Source organism: Eretmochelys imbricata, chromosome 16, assembly GCF_965152235.1.
Source record: "Eretmochelys imbricata isolate rEreImb1 chromosome 16, rEreImb1.hap1, whole genome shotgun sequence".
NCBI classification, from domain to species: domain Eukaryota; kingdom Metazoa; phylum Chordata; order Testudines; family Cheloniidae; genus Eretmochelys; species Eretmochelys imbricata.
Window position 1 is genome coordinate 22,719,303 of NC_135587.1, and position 20,189 is coordinate 22,739,491.

Sequence of the window (20,189 nt, forward strand, 5' to 3'; positions counted from 1 at the left end):
TGGGGTTTCAGGGATAGGGGGAGACAGAGATGGGGTGTCAGGGATGGGGGGGCAATAGGAGGCGGGGGTATGGGGTGTCAGGGATAGAGGGAGACAGATGGGGTGTCAGGAATGGGGGGCAATAGGAGGCAGGAGTATGGGGTGTCAGGGATAGGGGGAGACAGAGATGGGGTGTCAGGGATGGGGGGCAATAGGAGGCGGGGGTATGGGGTGTCAGGGATAGGGGGAGACAGAGATGGGGTGTCAGGGATGGGGGGGCAATAGGAGGCGGGGGTATGGGGTGTCAGGGATATGGGGAGACAGATGGGGTGTCAGGAATGGGGGGCAATAGGAGGCGGGAGTATGGGGTGTCAGGGATAGGGGGAGACAGAGATGGGGTGTCAGGGATGGGGGCAATAGGAGGCGGGGGTATGGGGTGTCAGGGATAGGGGGAAACAGAGATGGGGTGTCAGGGATGGGGGGGCAATAGGAGGCGGGGGTATGGGGTGTCAGGGATAGGGGGAGACAGAGATGGGGTGTCAGGGATGGGGGGGCAATAGGAGGCGGGAGTATGGGGTGTCAGGGATAGGGGGAAACAGAGATGGGGTGTCAGGGATGGGGGCAATAGGAGGCAGGGGTATGGGGTGTCAGGGATAGGGGGAGACAGAGATGGGGTGTCAGGGATGGGGGGCAATAGGAGACGGGGGTATGGGGTGTCAGGGATAGGGGGAGACAGAGATGGGGTGTCAGGGATGGGGGCAATAGGAGGCGGGGGTATAGGGTGTCAGGGATAGGGGGAGACAGAGATGGGGTGTCAGGGATGGGGGGCAATAGGAGGCGGGGGTATGGGGTGTCAGGGATAGGGGGAGACAGAGATGGGGTGTCAGGGATGGGGGCAATAGGAGGCGGGGGTATGGGGTGTCAGGGATATGGGGAGACAGAGATGGGGTTTCAGAGATGGGGGGGCAATAAGAGGTGGGGGTATGGGGTGTCAGGGATATGGGGAGACAGATGGGGTGTCAGGGATGGGGGGCAATAGGAGACGGGGGTATGGGGTGTCAGGGATAGGGGGAGACAGAGATGGGGTTTCAGGGATGGGGGGGCAATAGGAGGTGGGGGTATGGGGTGTCAGGGATAGAGGGAGACAGAGATGGGGTGTCAGGGATGGGGGCAGTAGGAGGTGGGGGTATGGGGTGTCAGGGATAGGGGGAGACAGAGATGGGGTTTCAGGGATGGGGACAATAGGAGGTGGGGGTATGGGGTGTCAGGGATAGGGGGAGACAGAGATGGGGTGTCAGGAATGGGGGGCAATAGGAGGCGGGGGTATGGGGTGTCAGGGATATGGGGAGACAGAGATGCGGTGTCAGGAATGGGGGGCAATAGGAGGCGGGAGTATGGGGTGTCGGGGATATGGGGAGACAGAGATGGGGTGTCAGGGATTGGGGGGCAATAGGAGGCGGGGGTATGGGGTGTCAGGGATATGGGGAGACAGAGATGGGGTGTCAGGGATGGGGGCAATAGGAGGCGGGGTATGGGGTGTCAGGGATATGGGGAGACAGAGATGGGGTGTCAGAGATGGGGGACAATAGGAGGCAGGGGCATGGGGTTTCAGGGATATAGGGAGACATATACAGGGCTATGAGGGGCAGGGATATGGGAGGCATCTATAGGTGGAGACTGACAAGACACAGGGTTATGGGGGTACTGTCAGGGATGTGGGGCCTGGGCAGAGATATGGGTTACAGGAATATGAGGTTGTCAGGGATATGGGGCTGACAGAGATACAGGGATTTGAGGGGCATATCCTGGGTGCTCTGGGGTTGGGTTTGAAGCCGTGTCCCTGTTAAAAGTTATCCCTTTTGCTTGTCACTTTTCGTGTTGGGTAGTCACCCTTGGAGCTCAGTGCAGGCTGGAAGGGAAGGCAAGGCTGAGACAGGTTTGCAGGGAGCAGCCAGAAAGAATTATTTTGCTACTGAGATGTGAGGGTGGATTAATACTAGGGTGACCAGACAGCAAGTGTTAAAAATCGGGATGGGGGGTGGGGGATAATAGGAGCCTATATTAGAAAAAGCCCCAAACATCGGGACTGTCCCTATAAAATCGGGGTATCTGGTCACCCTAATTAATACCCCCTCTTATCCAGTTACTATTCACACTGCGGGCAGCGCACCTGGGGTGACCGTTGGGGAAAGGATGGAATTGTTCAGGCCAGAATATTCTGTGGCAGTTACGATTTCCTGGGTGGGAATTGGGCAGAGGGGCCCTCCAATGTGGTGGGGCAGGTGACAGCAGTTGAGTGAGCTGGGAAATGGGCTGAAGGACCATAGGGCGTGGTAGGAAGCTGACAAAGATGAGGCAGTTGGGAAATGGGCCTTAAGGGGAAGGGAAAAGGAGAGGCATATGGGCACTGGGCCATTAGAAGAGGAGAGATTCTTAAGAAAGTGCAGGGACAACAGCAGAGCCCCCTTGATGAGGGGTGAAAAAAGTGAGATAAATTTGAAAGGGTGTAAGCTTAAGTATGTGAGAGGAGCAGAGTCAGGGACATGAACATGAGGTGAAAAGAAAAGAAAGGGAGAGGACAGAGAAGAAACCAACCAATCCAAAGAGAATATGAGAACACTGAAAGTAAACAGGCTGTGAAATTCCCTGGGAAGGTGGGTGAGCCTCTAGTTTGTTTGAATATGAAAATGAATATTTCTGGGTGTTTAATAGTAAATGTTGTTTCCAGCAGAGGGATAAATGGGCTCAGGGGAGATATTGCTAGAAGTAAGGTGTTTCTCTGGGGGCTTGGAGTGGGCTCTTGGTCATTCAGTCTGTCTTTTACGTAGAGTCCATGGCCATTTAGGATAGGATTTTCAAAAAAAGTGCTCAGCATTGTAACACTGTTCCCGCTGAAGTCAGCGGCAGGGTGTCGGGAGGGAAAAAGAGTTTACTGTTTTCTTAAATGGGAGGAGAGTTAAGGCAGCTTGAGCACTTTTGAAAATTCCACCTATAGGGTCTTGGCCTTAAGTGGCCCATGAGGCTCTTGCTGCTTCTCTCTCTTACTGAGATGCTGCTGGAGACACTGCTTGCTTAGTGTAGTAAAGTGCTGATCCTATATCGCCCCCCCCCCTTTTTTTTTTGCAGAAAACAAAGCCATGATCTTTGCAACTTTCCTATGAGATTCCTCCCATGGTAACAACAATAGAGCCATAGAAGCAGGTAATTACATACTCAGATGCTGCACTGTAGCAACGCTGCTGTGCAAGGTGTCACACCTGTAAACATTTCAAGGCTGAGTCCTGGCATTAGAAGTTGTTAGAGGGCTATATGTGACCTGTGACTATTCTTTAATCACTCTTGGATTATGGGGAATAAACGTTTTCCACAGCTATGAAAGTGGGGAAGGAACATACACATATATTTATTGTGTGGCATCATTATATTTACAGTTTATAATTACTAGCTTACTGGGTAACTTTGCTTCGTTTTCTCCATCTGCAAAACTGAGATAATGATACTGAGCTCCTTTGGAAAGTATTTTGAGCTATATGGATGAACAGTGCTATACAGTAGGTGGGTGTTACTAGGTTAATTCAAAGGCTTAATGTGAACTATAATATATAATAATTCCTCTTTGTTTGAATCTTTCCTTGGAAATGCCCTGGCTTTTGCTTTCCTTTATGTGATTAATAAAGCCATGGGGACTAGAGTTTCCTGTTTATGTAGAGTGATTTGTAGCTAAGTAGAACAAATGCATGGTAAGTGATATGTAAGCTTCTCCTCTATATATGGGCAAGAGAAATTACATTCTTTTTTAGTTAAAATGAAAGATTTTTTTTGTCCACTGCAACTTTATTTCAGAAGCATGTGAATCCCAAGATGATATGAACAGCATCGCTGCAAGAGCATAATGGTAAAACTCTTTCCCACCGGGCCTAAGATGCCTGATAAACAGCCCTTCTCATCATCAGTTGGCATGAATTTCTAATTGCATCACTTTGCTAGCAGATTCCAGACTAGTTCTAAGTAGCAAAAAATCCTCAGAACAAATCAGGGATAAATGAAAACAAAGACCAAATCTATTTTATTGTCCTTGAGTCCTGTTAACTTTTTTGAATCTCCCTTTTCTGACCACCACTACTAATATGCTTAAGAATATTGTCTCTAGAGAGCTTTGATTAATATGTTCATAGCTGTTGTCACCGAGGGAGGGTTCTCAAGCTGGTAGTGCTTCTATGCTGTTTTTCAGTTTACTGTTGTGTAAACTTACCTGTAGTTCTTCTTTCAAAAGATGTCAGACAAACAACCTTGGAAACTGTATGTCTCTTTATCCCGAGAGCAGCTACAGCAGGATATCAACATGAGATAGTCAGATGCCTAACAGTTTAGGGCAGCGAGTTCTATGACTGTATTCATCTTGAATATGGAGACCAGAAGTCCCAACATACATTACTGCATCTTGATCAGAACAGATCTTACAGCAGACTGGAACGCTGCATATTGTGGCATTTAGTATCAAGAGGCTACACCACCATATTAAAGATGAAGGAGACTGCAGTGTTCTCTATTTTGTTTGTACAAATTAAGTGCAGTCCCTTGGACTTCTGAGAAGTTGTCAGTGCTGATCTCTTTTGAGAAAATGGAGCATCTGTGCTGTAGGGGATCACTGTGCTGAAAGTGTTGACCAGTGGAAAGGACAACTCCTAACAGTAACCTCAGTAGGTTAAGAGGTAAAGGAGGATGCTGCTGAAATACAAGGAATAGATACTGTGAGCTGATGATTTACTTTAGAGCGAGTTTCCGCAATGAATAGTAAGCAGATAACGGCTAGATCCTCTTAAAATCAATATCAGTAGTTAAGGCTTGGGCATTTTCACCTTAGTAAAGCTTAAAAAATACACTTCATGAACACTAAAGTATCAAGCTGTTGTATGGAGTCTCATTAACATCTCATGCATTTAGCTACAAACTAATACATATTTATTACAGCATTTTGCTCAAGGATTTTAGAGTAGAAAGCCTTTTATCTGATTTCTTAAAGAGGATTTCATCCCATTCCTATTAAAGTCAATGGGAATTTTGCCAGTGACTTCAGTAGTACTGCTTGGTGATGGAAAAACTTGGGGATGAACACAAAGGTATTGTTGTTCTGTGGATGGTTGCTGCCATCAGGTGTCCCATACCATGTACTACATCCATATATCTTCCTATTGTATTTTCCACTCCATGCATCTGATGAAATGGGTTTTAGCCCATGAAAGCTTATGCACAAATAAATTTATTAGTCTCTAAGGTGCTACAAATATTCCTTGTTGTTTTTACATCCATGTAATTGCTAGAAAGTTGACCAGTCTAATCAATATTTTGTTTTTGTATGTATATATTTTTTCTTTAAACTGTGTAGAAGTGATTTATGTTATCATATTAGTCAAATATGTTGTTTTCATCCTTCCTAAACATATAATACTTAAGAGAGGCATGCAATAATAAACATGTCCAGCTACTTCCATTTATCTATACATAGGTCTGTCTTTCAACTTATCCTTTCTACTTAGATGCTTTTGAAGAAGGCTGCTGATGTTTGTAAGTAAGAATTATTTTCTTGAAAACTGATTTTTACAAATATAAATTTATTTCAATTTTAAAAAGAATCGATCACGTTCTCTAAGTATATACGTTTTAAGGACATATTAATTAGTATTAAAAACTGACTATGTGAACTAAAGCATTCAACGATCTCTCCAAAACCAAAACAATTGGCAGAGTACCCTGAAAATCAAGAAGTCCACACAGCTTCCTTCCCCTCCCGCCATTCCTATCTATTCCCTCACCTGTGGCTCTTGTCCCTTTCTCCCTTCTCCGATTACCACCCTCTGGCTTCAGCCCCTTCTCAACTCTGACTCTTATGCATTCCAGCAAGGCTGCTTTCTCCGAGACGCTGTCTGGGTACCAGTAAGAGTGCATCATCCTTTTTCTTTGTGCTGCCTGAGTGTCACCGTGGGGGGTGGGAGCTTTGAGACCACCAGAGAGTCAGTCTCCCTGCTGCATTTCCAGTACCCAGTGTTATAGCTGGAGGAGCAATTGCAAGGAAAGTCATGTTCTGCCCCCCGGCAGCCCCAGGATGGAGCATAATCAGTCCAGTCACACATAGGCAATGTGAAGAGTTAAGCATGCTCAGTTCAGACAGAATACTCAGAGAATTTGGCTTCTAAACTCTGGCATATCTCTGAGTATGCGTGAACTGAAATTTTCAGAGGCTCATAACTTATTCACATTTGGGCAGATTTTCATGGAGGCAACAAAAGGCACACCGCTGTCACTATGGCAAATTTCCAGTCATGTAGGTACTAGAATTTTTCAACAAAATAGTTGTAAGAATTTTTTAACATGGCAAAACAATGTATTTTTCCTTAATCTCAGTCTGAGAAGCAGCTGAACAGTTTTTACTGAAATTTTCCAAAACAATTCACTCTGAAACAACCCTCTGACATGGAAATATGAACTCAAATGGTTAAAGTTTGGCAACTGAAAAGAGGGTCTTCTGCAAAGTTTTGAGCAACCTTAACTATAGGTATTGCTACCTGCACCATCTACGCTTAAATAATCCTAACACACTTAACTGCTCTGAGACTAGAAAAAAATGGTCTTTTTAAAAATCTGAGATTCATGGAAGACTGGGGTATGAGAAGGAAGCTCCCCTTGGTTAATATAATTATAGAGTATTGGAATTAGCCAACAATGTTACTACTCTTTACCCGCTAATATCCAGGAGCCCATTTGTATGATATGGGGAAGCCTTTATAGGGCAGGTATTCCTGGAATTGCTAAACTGCAAGTGAGTTTATTATAGCTGTTACTACTATCAATTTCAGCCCAGAAAACTCAGGTCTAAACAAATACAATATTATGGGAGCTGATTTACATACAGAGTAAAGGCAGAAGAGTTCTAATACATGAGATGCATGTATTTAACATTTGCAATATCACTCAATAACAATACCTATATATGTAATAAGGTGTTTCTGTAGCACTGTAAGTGTGTGATGGTTTATAGCTCAGTAAAAAAAAAAAAAAAAAAAAAAAAGCAATTCTCCACCAAAAACGTTATGCTTATAAAAACCACACAGGATCTTTTATAAGGGAAAAGGCAATACGTCGCATTTATTGAAGATACAACAATCAGCATATGCATTCAGTTACCACACACACACACCCACCAGTTGATGTTATAATTACCAGTCCAGAGTCTGGATCAACCTAGTGGACAGCTAGGTTGATCACTGGTAGGGAGGAGCCGGGTTCCATTGGTCATGACACAATGCTCCGGGGAAGTCTTGGCAGGACGAACCCAAAGTTTTATGGCAAGGCCCCCTGTTTCTATAGTGATTTTCCTTCACTGGGACCAATGAGTTTTGCACTGTTATGCTGTAATCAATTGTTATTTGACGAGTGCTTGTTTTCTTAAATTGTTCTTTTCATTCTTTATTACAGCTATTTTGTCCCCATTGATAGGTGCCTGTCTCATCTTTAGAGTCGTCCATCTGCCCGCCTCTGACATTTTAATAGGGGCATGTTGCAGTGTCTTGGCGCCCTTGCGTCTGTTTCTGGTTCCTCCCTTGTACATCTGGCTCAGTGATGGCCTTCATACTTATCTTTTAACACACACATTTCTCATTCACACACAAAACAAAATTAATTTACACAGAACATTTTGAACAGGAACATCAAATTGCAATGCAAAAAAACCCCAATCATTGCATTCTTTTCCTTATTTTAAAATGCTACATCTACAACAAATTGGTGACCCTTTAAAGTCTGTCACTGCTTTTGAAATCAGTACAGACACAGATTCTGGCTGATGCATCTTTACCAAATGTCCTATTAGGCCATTCCTTTCTACCATTCAAAAAGGGTGGCTGGCAAAATATAATCAAATCATACACTAATACATTTAATACATGCTACATTATTATCTCTTTATTCTTTATTCCAAATTATATAAAATACAAACATAAAATCCAACTACTACACAAGAAGTATACAATCTGTTAGGGTATGTCTACATGCAATTAAAACCTGCAGCTGACCCATGCCAGATGACTCAGACTTGGGCTAAGGGGCTGTTTAATTGCAGTGTAGACATTGGGGCTTGGGCTGGAGCCCAGCCTGTAGGACCCTGAGAGGTGGAAGGGTCCCAGAGCTTGGGCTGCAGCCCGTGCCTGAACCCACAATTAAACAGCCCCTTAGCCCAAACCCACGACACCTGGCATGGACCAGCCACAGGTATCTAATTGCAGTGTAGACATACCCTTAGAGTACAAAAAGGGACACAAACAAAGGGTGGGAGGGCTTGGGAAAGACAAGCGTTACAAAAGCAAAAGATTGTGTGACCGCCTTCTTACTTTAAGTTAATATGTAATCATTACAGTATGTAGGAAGCAGTGGTGGAAGGCTAATAAAAAGGATCTTTAAGGAGGGATGCAATTCAGTGTGGGTAGTATTCTTTATTCTGATTGTATATCATTGCAAGACACATAATATGAGTGTCCTATGTAAATAAAGTAGCACCCCGTTTATTTGACCCTCCATTACCTGCCTCTCTCTATTAATAGAAGAGCCAGCACACGCAGGTCCAGAAGCGGGCAATCTCTCCTATGGCCACTAGATGGCACTGCAGCTTCACACTTTTCCATTCTCCAGTTTATGTGAATTTTTGATTATCCAATCTGGCTCTGGTCCCAATAAGATTGGATAAACTGGGTTCTGCTGTACTCCAAATATTTTATGATTTGCATATGGCAGTACATAAAACCAGTAAGCTATACTGGTAGGATAAATTGATCTTTAAGTTTTATATATAGTGCACATCATTTATAACTTAGCCTCTAAGCAATGGCTCCCTGCATTTTACTGGATAGGATCACAACATCTTTTTGAACTTTGATCTTTTTTAAGTTTTATGGTATTCGCCAAATGTAGGGAAAATTTATTCTTGAGCATGTCTGCATGGGGACACTCAGAAAAGTTAAGATGAACTAACTGTAGGTGTGAATTTAAAGAGCATTAAACCCTTGTGTGGGCTTTCTCCTTCAGAAATAAAGTGTCTTTTATTCACCTTAATTTAATCCTCTTAAAGGAGATTAAGCTACTGCTGACTTTTATATATTGCACATGGCTGTTTGTGTCAATGCTGTGTGTCTTAGAAATTGACTTAGGCCAAGCTAACTTTGTAATGTAGCCCAAGATTAAGACTCGAATGCTAGCAAGGTTTAATTATGACCTTGTATTTATACAAAGCTTATTTTAGTCATTAATGGCATTTTCAAAGAGTAAGACAATTCACAGTAACAGAACCTAAACGCACACCTGAAGTCACACTGGATGGCATTGACCCATTGTTATGATACAGGTTGAGCAATGAAAGCCTGTCATTTACATATTACATTTTCTGAGTGTTTCAACAGAGGCCTTCGGCCCTGGATCTAGGGTGACCAAATATCCTGATTTTATAGGGACAGTCCTGATATTCAGGGCTTTTTCTATTACCCCCCCATTCCCTGTCCCGATTTTTCATACTTGCTGTCTGGTCACCCTATAGATGCCATGAACAACGATACATTTTAACAGTGCAGGACAGGCTACTTCAAAGCACTGTACTGACATCCATTTTGCATTGCATATAGTATTAAATAATGTAAAATTTTCTCACTGGGTGCAGTACTTAGCTGCATAGAGGGGAAACACTAGGATTCTTTTAAACATGTCTGTGTGGTTTTGGTGCAGAATTAATTCCCAAGATGCACAGAGAGCGGGCCTTGGGAATCTCCAGCGAATTTTGTGTACTTTCCCAGACTGACAGCTAGGTGGTACTATTGTGTAATGCAATAAATATTCCGCTGCCATTTCCCATAAGATGGCAGGTTAAACAGGACCAGTCACCAGTGCCTGTTTATTTTAATTTTCTTAAAAAACTGAATTCAGGGCTGGCTAAAGGTGTTATATAATAACATCTTTTCAAAGTGATGTCCAGAGAACAGCTATAGTGTAGCCCATAGCAGTGTAGGTTTCCCTACATCACTCACTGCCCTAGAATGACCACTTTTAGGCATGACAGAGTAGTTCAGTCTCCATGGCTATTAAATTTTGTTCCCTTGCCATGAGATTGCCAGTAAGGGTATCAATTGTGATGGAGATTCTTGTGGTGTGATCACCTGGTCAAGTCGGAAATGGACTGCGACCCAAAAACTCATGGCACATAGGACAGACAGCCATCAGGTGATAGTTTACAGGTAATCGGTCATACAGGTCACCATCCACCTCCAAAACACCTTTTAACAGAAATACATAATAACCAAACTAAATTTTTGATAAAATAAGAATATTTATTAACATTCAAGATTTACATCAAAATAAAGCAAATAATTTAAAAAACATTGTCAATTTGTATTTTAGGAAGAATTTTTAAAAAAAGAAACCTAAATTCAGTAACTGTTAGAAGATGATTTTAAGCCCTTAAATTCATATAGCCAAATCTAGTACTATATACAAAACTCAATATTATCTCAAACATTCCCATCTGTATTCCAGATCCAGTCCCAGAATGACACTGTTGAGGGTGTTTCCTGCTTCCCATCACTCCATGCTTATTAAAACTCAAGTCAACAGTATTTTTAAATATCCATTTAAGGTGCTCAGGTACTATGGTGCTGGAAGCCATACAAGTATCTATATACACAGGAAAATCTCTCAACATGATTCTATTTTAATATGGTACATATCAGCCTTCCAGATATAAGGCCTCACTGATGCCATTTAATAAAGAAAGAGCAGCCCCAAAATCTCCAAGAAATTTTGTAAAAGGAATTAACTTCTTTACTTAACAAAAAACTCACGCTCCACCACAAAACAAAAGAAATATTATATCCTTCCCATGTTTCTAGTATTCCGTTTAATAGTTTTGCTAGGATTTCACAGTTTCTTGGTGATAAAAATAATTTCACAATATAGTATATAAAAATACAGTAGTATGAAGTCATCACATCAACTTTCTTATGGTCATTTTCTGGACCAGGGCTAAAACAGTTACTTTTCATACCATGATCTCATGTTCAGCTCCTAATGGACCTCTTCAAATGTGCCTCAGCATCCTTTGCACTGATTCCCACAGCACTTCTTGTGGTGTACTTCTGGCATATGAAGAGGATCAGTTGCAGAGTCCAATTTAGTGAAATGCTGGAGCCAGGGAATGGAACAAAGGCTCAGTGAAATCTCCAGAGAGCTGATAGCAATCTCTCTGTTGCTGGAAGCTACAGATATGGAATGCCTGTTCTAAGCAAACATTCTGTTAAAGCAGAGAGAAATCTAGCTGCTTGTGCCCTAACCTGATGGACTATAGAATGAGAACATCACTGAAAGAAAAACAGATGGTTCTCTGAAGACGTCCACGCAGTATGCAGTAGCACTCAAAAAAGCTAACGGGATGTTAGGAATCATTAAAAAAGGGATAGAAAATACGACGGAGAATATCTTATTGCCCTTATATAAATCCATGGTATGCCCACATCTTTAATACTGCGTACAGATGTGGTCCCCTCATCTCAAAAAGGATATACTGGCATTAGAAAAGGTTCAGAAAAGGGCAACTAAAATGATGAGGGGTTTGGAACAGGTCCCATATGAGGAGAGATTAAAGAGGCTAGGACTTTCAGCTTGGAAAAGAGGAGACTAAGGGGGGATATGATAGAGGTATATAAAATCATGAGTGGTGTGGAGAAAGTGAATAAGGAAAAGTTATTTACTTGTTCCCATAATATAAGAACTAGGGGCCACCAAATGAAAATAATGGGTAGAAGGTTTAAAACAAATAAAAGGAAGTTCTTCTTCACTCAGCGCATAGTCAACCTGTGGAACTCCTGGCATGAGGAGGTTGTGAAGGCTAGGACTATAACAGGGTTTAAAAGAGAACTGGATAAATTCATGGAGGTTAAGTCCATTAATGGCTGTTAGCCAGGATGAGTAAGGAATGGTGTCCCTCGCCTCTGTTTGTCAGAGGGTGGAGATGGATGGCAGGAGAGAGATCACTAGATCATTACCTGTTAGGTTCACTCCCTCTGGGGCACCTAGCATTGGCCACTGTCGGTAGACAGGATGCTGGGCTGGATGGACCTTTGGTCTAACCCAGTATGGCCATTCTTATGTTCAGGGACTGTAGCCTGTTTCTGGATGGTTTAGCCACTTAGGAGTACATTTTCAAAGTGTTGTGGGTGGCGTTTTAGGATCAACATAAATAGGAGTCATGTGATTAGACCTCATACTACAAGAATCTCTCTACAGTGGTTACTCTTCCCCTCCACTGCACGCCACTCAATCCCCCTTTAGCTGAATGGAGGTTGATTCAGGGCAATCATTTCTTCCATCTCTTTGGTGCCCTGTTCTTGTTCAAAAGAGGAGATGTAATAGTGCCTTTGAAACATCAAATAATCCTCAGCATCTCTATGAGGCAGGTATATATTGTAATATTCCCATTTTATAAGGGTAAATTGGAGGAAAGGATAAGCAAGTTGCCTAAAGCCACACAGCAAATCAGTACTTAGAACTCAATTGCTCCTCAGTCCCTGATCTGTACTCAGGCTGTAGACCATACCACTCTGATTATAACAAATAACAGAGGAACACGTAACTTTCTAAACACAGTGTTATACTCCAGAGACATTGAGAAATCACACTGTAGGCAGACAATGGATAACTGCAAACTCAAAGCAGTATGACAGCTTTGCTTTTTTGAGAGATTTCTACTGTTGAGTCAAAGGCATCTTCTCCTTTTATGAAAGTGAGAAGAGATGTGTAGAAGACTTGGACAGCAGCAGTGGATCTAATCAGTGTAAATTTTTTACCCAGTATTTTCCTTTCCACCTTGCCCGCTAGCATAAATTAATTTTTATTAAATCAGATTTTTACCAAATCTCTGCTGGATGTGTTTTTCATGATAAACAAGGTCAAGTGTTTTCCATCCCCTACCGATATGTTCTAAAATTACTTTATATTTACATATAATTCTCCAGCATCAGTAAATTATTCAAAAAGATGAGGAATACATTTTGGCTTATCTTGCAGTTTATGGAACTACATTTTAAAAAAATGTTATTTTTTCTACCATCTATTGGTCATGTCATGATCAGACTCTGAACTACAGCAGATTAGACTTTCCAACGCTACTCTCCCAGGATCCTTTATAAATTAGGATTCAGAGTAACAGCCGTGTTAGTCTGTATTCGCAAAAAGAAAAGGAGTACTTGTGGCACCTTAGAGACTAACCAATTTATTTGAGCATGAGCTTTCGTGAGCTACAGCTCACTTCATCGGATGTAGCTCACGAAAGCTCATGCTCAAATAAATTGGTTAGTCTCTAAGGTGCCACAAGTACTCCTTTTCTTTTTATAAATTAGGAGTTACTTCTGACCTCATCATAATTCTTTGGCATCCATGATAACTTTACATTTTTTATATCACTATTTTTGCCAATTTTGTAATCCCAGCAGTATTCCGGAGATAACAGTTTAGTAGGCTTGTTTATAAAATAATATTTGTTTAAGTGGCTTTCATCATGCCATATTGCCTCAGTGTTCCTTTCTTTGTCTTTTTTAATGCCTTCATAACATTCCCTGGTAAGGTTGAAAACACGAAGAGGAGTACCTCCAAAGACAGCAGCATGATAATAATAGTCCCCCTGCATCAACGGAATATAAGCTGTTGACTGGGGATTTCTCTCATAAGTGAATTTCTCTTTATCTGCCTTGTAAAACCAAGCTTGGAGCTGTGCTACAGACTCATCAAGCGTCTCCAAACCATAGTTACTCTGGAAAACTTGATCCACGTCCATACAAAACATAAAGTCTACTTCATACTTGATGTGGCTTTCAATAAGGTCCCCTATGGTCTTCATGCGCATCATACTTATATCTTGCCATCGGCTTTCTTTATTAACTTGGAATACTTTAGATGTCCGCAGGGGTCCCAGTTCTATCAAAGGCATTTTCGAGAGATCATCCACCATAACGTAGAAAATCACTTTATGGCCAACCATGAAGAAACTGTCTGCAGATATTAAGAAGGTTTTTAAATACTTATCGAGATACCTAGAAAAAAATGGGAAAATCATTAACTTTCTTTATCTACAGTTGGGGAATAAACTAGAGTCAGTGGGCCAAATTCATGTTAATGTAATCCTGTTTCAACAGTATTCCCTTAGAGCAGTGGTTCTCAAACTTTAGCAACTCAAGGATCCCCATTTTGATTTAAAATTTTGCCGCAGACCCCCAAGGCCCCCACTCCACCCCTTCCCCCAAGGCCCCAGCCCTGCCCCATCTCTTCCCACCCCTGCTCCGCCCCTCCTCTTCCCTGCCTCTTTACGCACCCTTCCCCGCCCTCCCAGCGTTTCCTGCATGCTGGGAAACAGTTGTTTCCCAGCTTGCAGGAGATGCTGGGAGGAAGTGGAAGGAGTTGATCAGCGTGGCCTGCAGACCCCCTGGAATACCCTCGTGGACCCCAATTTGAGAAATGCTGCACTTGGGAACTTTTAGTGCATGCCAGCAGGGTCCGCCTGGGCCAGGTTAGTGCATAACACAGTAGTGTACACTAGAATTTACACCCCTCTGGTGCAAACTAACGCACCATGTTGACAATCCTTCAATTTCTAGAAATTATTTTTCAGAGTATTAAGCGTTATGTAGCACTTCATACGTTCAAAGCACAGCTTCCATTGACTTCATTTACAGATGTGAGTGCTCAGCACTTCTGCAAGTCAGACCCCAGCATCTCAAGACAGGCACCCAGAAAATGAGGACCCAACTGAGGCAAGTTGGGTTTAAGAGAGTTGCATCACACAAACTCTGTGGTAAAGGCAGAGATAGAATCTAATTCTCCCAGGCCCCATTCAACTGCCTTAACCATGAAACTGTTCTTTCTCTTCCTGCAATACCCTGCCACATTCTCTCCATATCTTCCAACTAATTAGATTGTTGTCTGTAGGCCCCCTACCTCCTTTACTAAACAATCCTGGTTCTTCCCTTGAGCAGATCCATCCTGTGCATTGAATGGAGTAGGGGTCCTAGCATTTCTTAACTACTGAGTCCCTGATTTGCAACCTTAAGAATGTTCTTTTCATATAGGTTGTGTGTGTAATTTCCTAGGTATTTAAAAAAGCAAATTGAAAAAACAAATTCCATCATGGGGCATCATATTCACACGCTCATGTTTGATCATTAGAACTGGAACCTTTAGATCCACCACACAGAACTCTGCTACTTGGTCTAACAGAGTGACTGATGGTAGTAGGTCGTCATCCTCTATGTGGACCAGCACTAGGAGGGGGATGAGACATATTTTTGCCAGTGGTTTTCACAGATATTTGCTGACAGCAGAAGAACACTGAGAATCACGGGTTCCATTCCAGGCTTTAGTGGGCATAGACTCTTCTGCCCATTTGCCCCAAAGCTTAACCTCTTCTGTTTCATGCTCTTCTGTCTCAGTCCTGTCTCTTCATTAGGTGGTCCCAGTCTCTGCTCCTCAGGCTTCTTATCCCAGTCCCCTTGCGCAGCCAGCTCCCCTCCCACCCCCTACTGATGTTCCCATTTCTCATCTCAAAGTCCCAATCTCAGTGTCCACTCAACTCCCATCAGCTCCTTGGCCCCATCTTTTTGACCAACCAGCCCCAATTCTCCCACACACACACTGGCTCACCATTAGATTTATTACCCTCACTTCTACCCCACTGGTTCCCAGTCCCACTCTTTGCCTAGCCAGTCCAAGTATCTCCCACCAGTTCCTCATCCAGTCTCAGTCATTTGCCCCCAATTTCCTCCCTTGGCTTCCAGCCTCCCCCGAACTCTCAATTCCTTTTCTCTCCTCCCCCCCCCCCCCGCAACTACCTCAAGTTGCTTGTCCAATTTACCCCCCGTCTGGCTCTTTTCAGAGCCAGAGAGTATTTTAATGAGGCAACTTCCTCCTTCTCAGTGCCTGGGCGCCAGCTGGGGGACCACTGAATACAGGAGACAGTTTCCCTGCTTTCATTTCAAGTACCAGACCCAGCTTGGCCTGCAGCTCATCAGCCACCTATAGCCCTGGTCTGCAGCATGCTCAATGTGACCGAATCTTCAGATTTTAGCTGTAAAGCTCTAGCAAATCTCTACTTAGCATGTACGAACTGCAGTTTTTCTAAGGCTGATAACGTGTCCAAATTTGGGTAGATTTTCATGGATTAGCAAAAGGCACATCGATGACACAATGGCTATCTCCTGCCAAATTTCAAGTTCCTCCAAACCATGGAAGTGCAAGACGTTCTCAAAGAAAAGGACACCACATTTTTTTAACATGGGCAAAACAACATTTTTACAAAGCTTAATTCCTGGAAACAGCTGAAACATTTTGGACAAAATTTCCAGCTAGCATGGAAAATTGCAGCCCAAACAGTTTAAATTTGGTAAAGTTATGTGGTGCTAAAAACAGTGTTTTATAATGGGAAGTGTTGGGCAATTTTATTAATTGGTGGTGTTACCAGTTCCACCTATAATGACAAACTGTTAACTTATAACTTAATTATTAATGTTAGGGTAGTTAGTGAAGTAAAGTAAAGTTGCATCATCATTCTACTTTATTCTTATTAAACTGTAAAAATTACTATAGTTTTAGTTGCTCCTCTTTGGGCCTGTTCTGCTCCTATTCATATCAGTTGGAACAGGATAAAGCCCTTTATTTTAAAATGTATCTATAAATGTGTGTAGCTCCAGAAAAGGTTCTCAGGAACCATATGTCTTTGACCTTTGTTTTCTGGGATAGAGTGGCTCATTGGAACAACAGTATAGATTACTGGAACACAAGACTCCCTGCTTTCATGCCTCATAATTTCTAAGAACAAACAACTGTTTTTAAGGCAGCAAACCTGCCATGTTAAAATGCAAGTATCAAAAGAAACTGCCAGCATCTGCAGCCATCTCCATTTGAATCCAGACAGCATCCCTGAACTTTAAAAAGCTCTTGCAAAACCTATTTAAAGGGAACATGTTGACTTTATACTTCTGTATATTCAGAAAACCACTTCTGCCATTGATCAAAAATGTTAATGTCTTGGCTTGTAGCTGAAAAATACAGACCGAAAAGTGACTTAGCCCGAATTTACAGCAGGTGGGGGATAAAATGATTGCAGTCTTCAGATCTTGTTAACGAGCTTGAATTATCTGCTTAATGTTCAAACAGATTCCTTGGAAACCACCAGAGAGGGTAATAATAAAAGAATTTCCATGCCAGAAATTCCTCACTAGATGGAGTGGGAACATTTTAGGAAGAATTGGCTACTGGAAGTTTAGTTTGTGACTGCAATAAATTTCTAACAACAACTCAACAGGATTTTTTCCTCCCTTAATTATACACTTGATAAGTGGGACAGTTTGGGAAATCTGTCTGTACTCGTGATTTCTGGTTGATATTATGAAGGTGTTACTATGAAAATTGCTGTATCACTGAAAGCCTCTATATAAATGTGGAATCCACCATAGACTGGCAGGGTCATGTCATGTCTCTGCCAAAGCAAGGACAATGGTAGGGTCATCAGCTATTCAAGGGGAAACACCTTGGGGACAATGAGCTTGCTAGTCTGGAGAGTGGAAATTCTCCAAGCAGGACAAAAAGAGGTGACAAAGTGGGCGGTTATTAAAAGGACTCAAGGGGGACGACTCAGAGGCACACAGGAAATTTTGGGCAGGAGAAGAGGAGCAGATGGACCAAAGTTACAGAAGATGAGCTAGGGCAGTGGTCCTCAAAACTTTTGTACTGGTGACCCCTTTCACATAGCAAGCCTCCGTGTGTGACCCCCCCCCCTTTTAAACTAAAAACACTTCTTTACATATTTAACACCATTATAAATGCTGGAGGCAAAGTCGGGTTTGGGGTGGAGGCTGACAGCTCGCATCCTGCCTTGTAATAACCTCACAACCCCCTGAGAGGTCCCAACCCCCAGTTTGAGAACCCCAAGGTTAGGGGGAAGAGGCTCCCTGTCTTGGAACAGAAGTTATGAAGCTGCCAGGGAAGGATCTTGGATCTCAGAGAGGACCCTGACACAAGCCCAAAGAATGCTCTGGATTGGTGAGGAAACTGAGGCAGGAAATGCATATAATGTTTATTATTTTTGTATAGATGTCTATTTCTTTTACTATTAAAGAGCAATAGCACATTAGAATGTTGTGCAAAGTGTCTTATGTTTCACGTTATACCTATCCCATAGCTCTTGAAGTTATAAATGGTAAATCAGAAGATTCACATGGTGGAGTTCTGGGAGAGGGCGTGTTTAAGAGATTGCAGGGGCAGTCTGAGGGCTCAGCACTGGTTCCAGGGAGTGACCAGGTTTTTTGTTACACTGCCTCCTGAGAGCTGCACCCCAAGAATGTGCTCAGAGACCCTAAGACAGGGGCATAGCCGTGGCTCCATTAAGAGTCTGAGGGCTTAAAACATGAGATTCAGCAGCTGGCTCCCCTTACAGCAGTTTGACAAAAGGCCAAAAGTGGGTGCTGGACTATACCTGTAACAATAAGAAACAGAAGAAAGCCAAGAGAGGTTTTAATTTTTTCCCTGGAAAAGTGAGAATAGATTTTGGTGAACAAATTTACATAATTTTTCTGTCCTTATCTGCTTTAAAAATTGTTAAATAGAAGCAGCCAAGGGGCTGAATTTTAGCATGTTCAGAAGATAACTGTGGGCTGTTAAATAAGTTTTATTAAATCCAATCCCTTGTTCTTATGAAGGCAAAAATTCCACTGAGTTTGAGAGATTTGCCTTCTGTAGAAGTTCAGGGTCACACCTATTCCCAAAGCTGAAATTCTTGCATCAGTATTAACACTCCTTTATGTCCCTGGCAGAGCCTGTATTTACATAATCTTTTCTTGAATTCTGATCTCTTTACTTTTGTTTTTTAATAGTCAGCTTATTAGCCACAGTACTGTGTTGAAGCAGAGTGTTCTAGAGGCAGTTTCTCTCCTCCATCAAATGTAGTTACAGCCCATATATAATCTATTAGAGATATCTGATCAATATATGGTTTATAGATACCAGTTGCTGTTTCTGTATTGTCTTAATTAATAAGTATGTGATTACTGTTTGTAGATGAGTTTTCTTCCCCTATGGAGAAAACACTGAGGACAATTTGTGTAGTGGCCACTAGTCTTCTTTGATGGCAGTTGATTTTCTTGCCTGAATCAGGTCTTTGGAGGCTTTGGAATTGTCCTGGGGACAAAATTTTTCAGCACAGTCCTGTGAGGGAAAGTGCTCTGCTGGAGTTCTTAGGGGTAAACTAATTTCAGACATCTCAGAGGGACAACGCTAGCATTCATAGTTGTATCATTTGCAGTCACTGGCATCTAATGCTCATGTTATAAAATAAATACAGTGGAGATTTAACCCTCATCCAAAGTGTCTCATTTGGTTCTGCCTAGAAGGGGGAACCCTTCCATTCCACATGGAAGGGCCTCTGTCAGGTTCAGAGATGTGTGGCAACAGGGAGTGGAGATAGGAAGGTGCTGCTTTGCACAGCACTGTGCCTTGCAGAATGCAAGATTTCAGCAGATTAGTGTTCTCTTTTGGTCTTTACACAAGAAACGTAACAGGAAGGAACCACACAGGCATGGTGGGATCAAAATAACTGTTTACACCAACTATATACAACATGCAAGGCCTAGTTACATATACTCGTACTCTGGCAGGGTTCTATGAAACTTAGAAGACACTGTACCCCTAGACGTTTCAAAAACAATTTAAAGGGATATTACCCAAGTCATATACATTACAGGAAATAATGGTGAATTACTTCTCTAAAGAAGAGCTGTGGAGGGCCCCATGCAATCTTAGTATGGCTCCTGCTAGAGCCGTCTGTCTGGGAGGAGAAGCGGACAAGCGGAGTGGCAGGTATTCCTGCAGGATGACTCCTATCTCTATGAAGACCTCTAAGGTTCGGAAGGGCCATGGCCTCCAAACTCCTCCAGAGGGGATGGGTATAGAAAAACAGTGAGGTTTTTGCAAGGGGAGGGTTTTGACTCCACATCGACTTTTCTTACACTAGTCCTGCCTTTTTAAAAATCACTTGGCTTTAATAAAGTTCCAGTTCATGATTATGGAACCTTGACATGGCTCAGAACTACTGAACAGTAACTATAAAACAGGAGTAGTAGGATTTGAAGAAAGTCAGG

General features: G+C 42.5%; 1 protein-coding gene across 7 annotated transcripts in view; it reads right to left on the reverse strand.

Moving 5' to 3' along the window:
* Positions 1-13,333: 13,333 nt before the first annotated feature.
* LOC144276020 (N-acetyllactosaminide alpha-1,3-galactosyltransferase-like) overlaps positions 13,334-20,189 on the reverse strand; it is a 63,564-nt gene continuing 56,708 nt past the window's right edge. For all 7 annotated transcript variants that reach the window (XM_077835830.1, XM_077835831.1, XM_077835835.1 and 4 more), the window contains one exon: positions 13,334-14,096. In XM_077835830.1, coding sequence (XP_077691956.1) covers positions 13,403-14,096 — 694 coding nt within the window. In that variant the 3' untranslated portion in view covers positions 13,334-13,402. The remainder of the gene's footprint in view (positions 14,097-20,189) is intronic.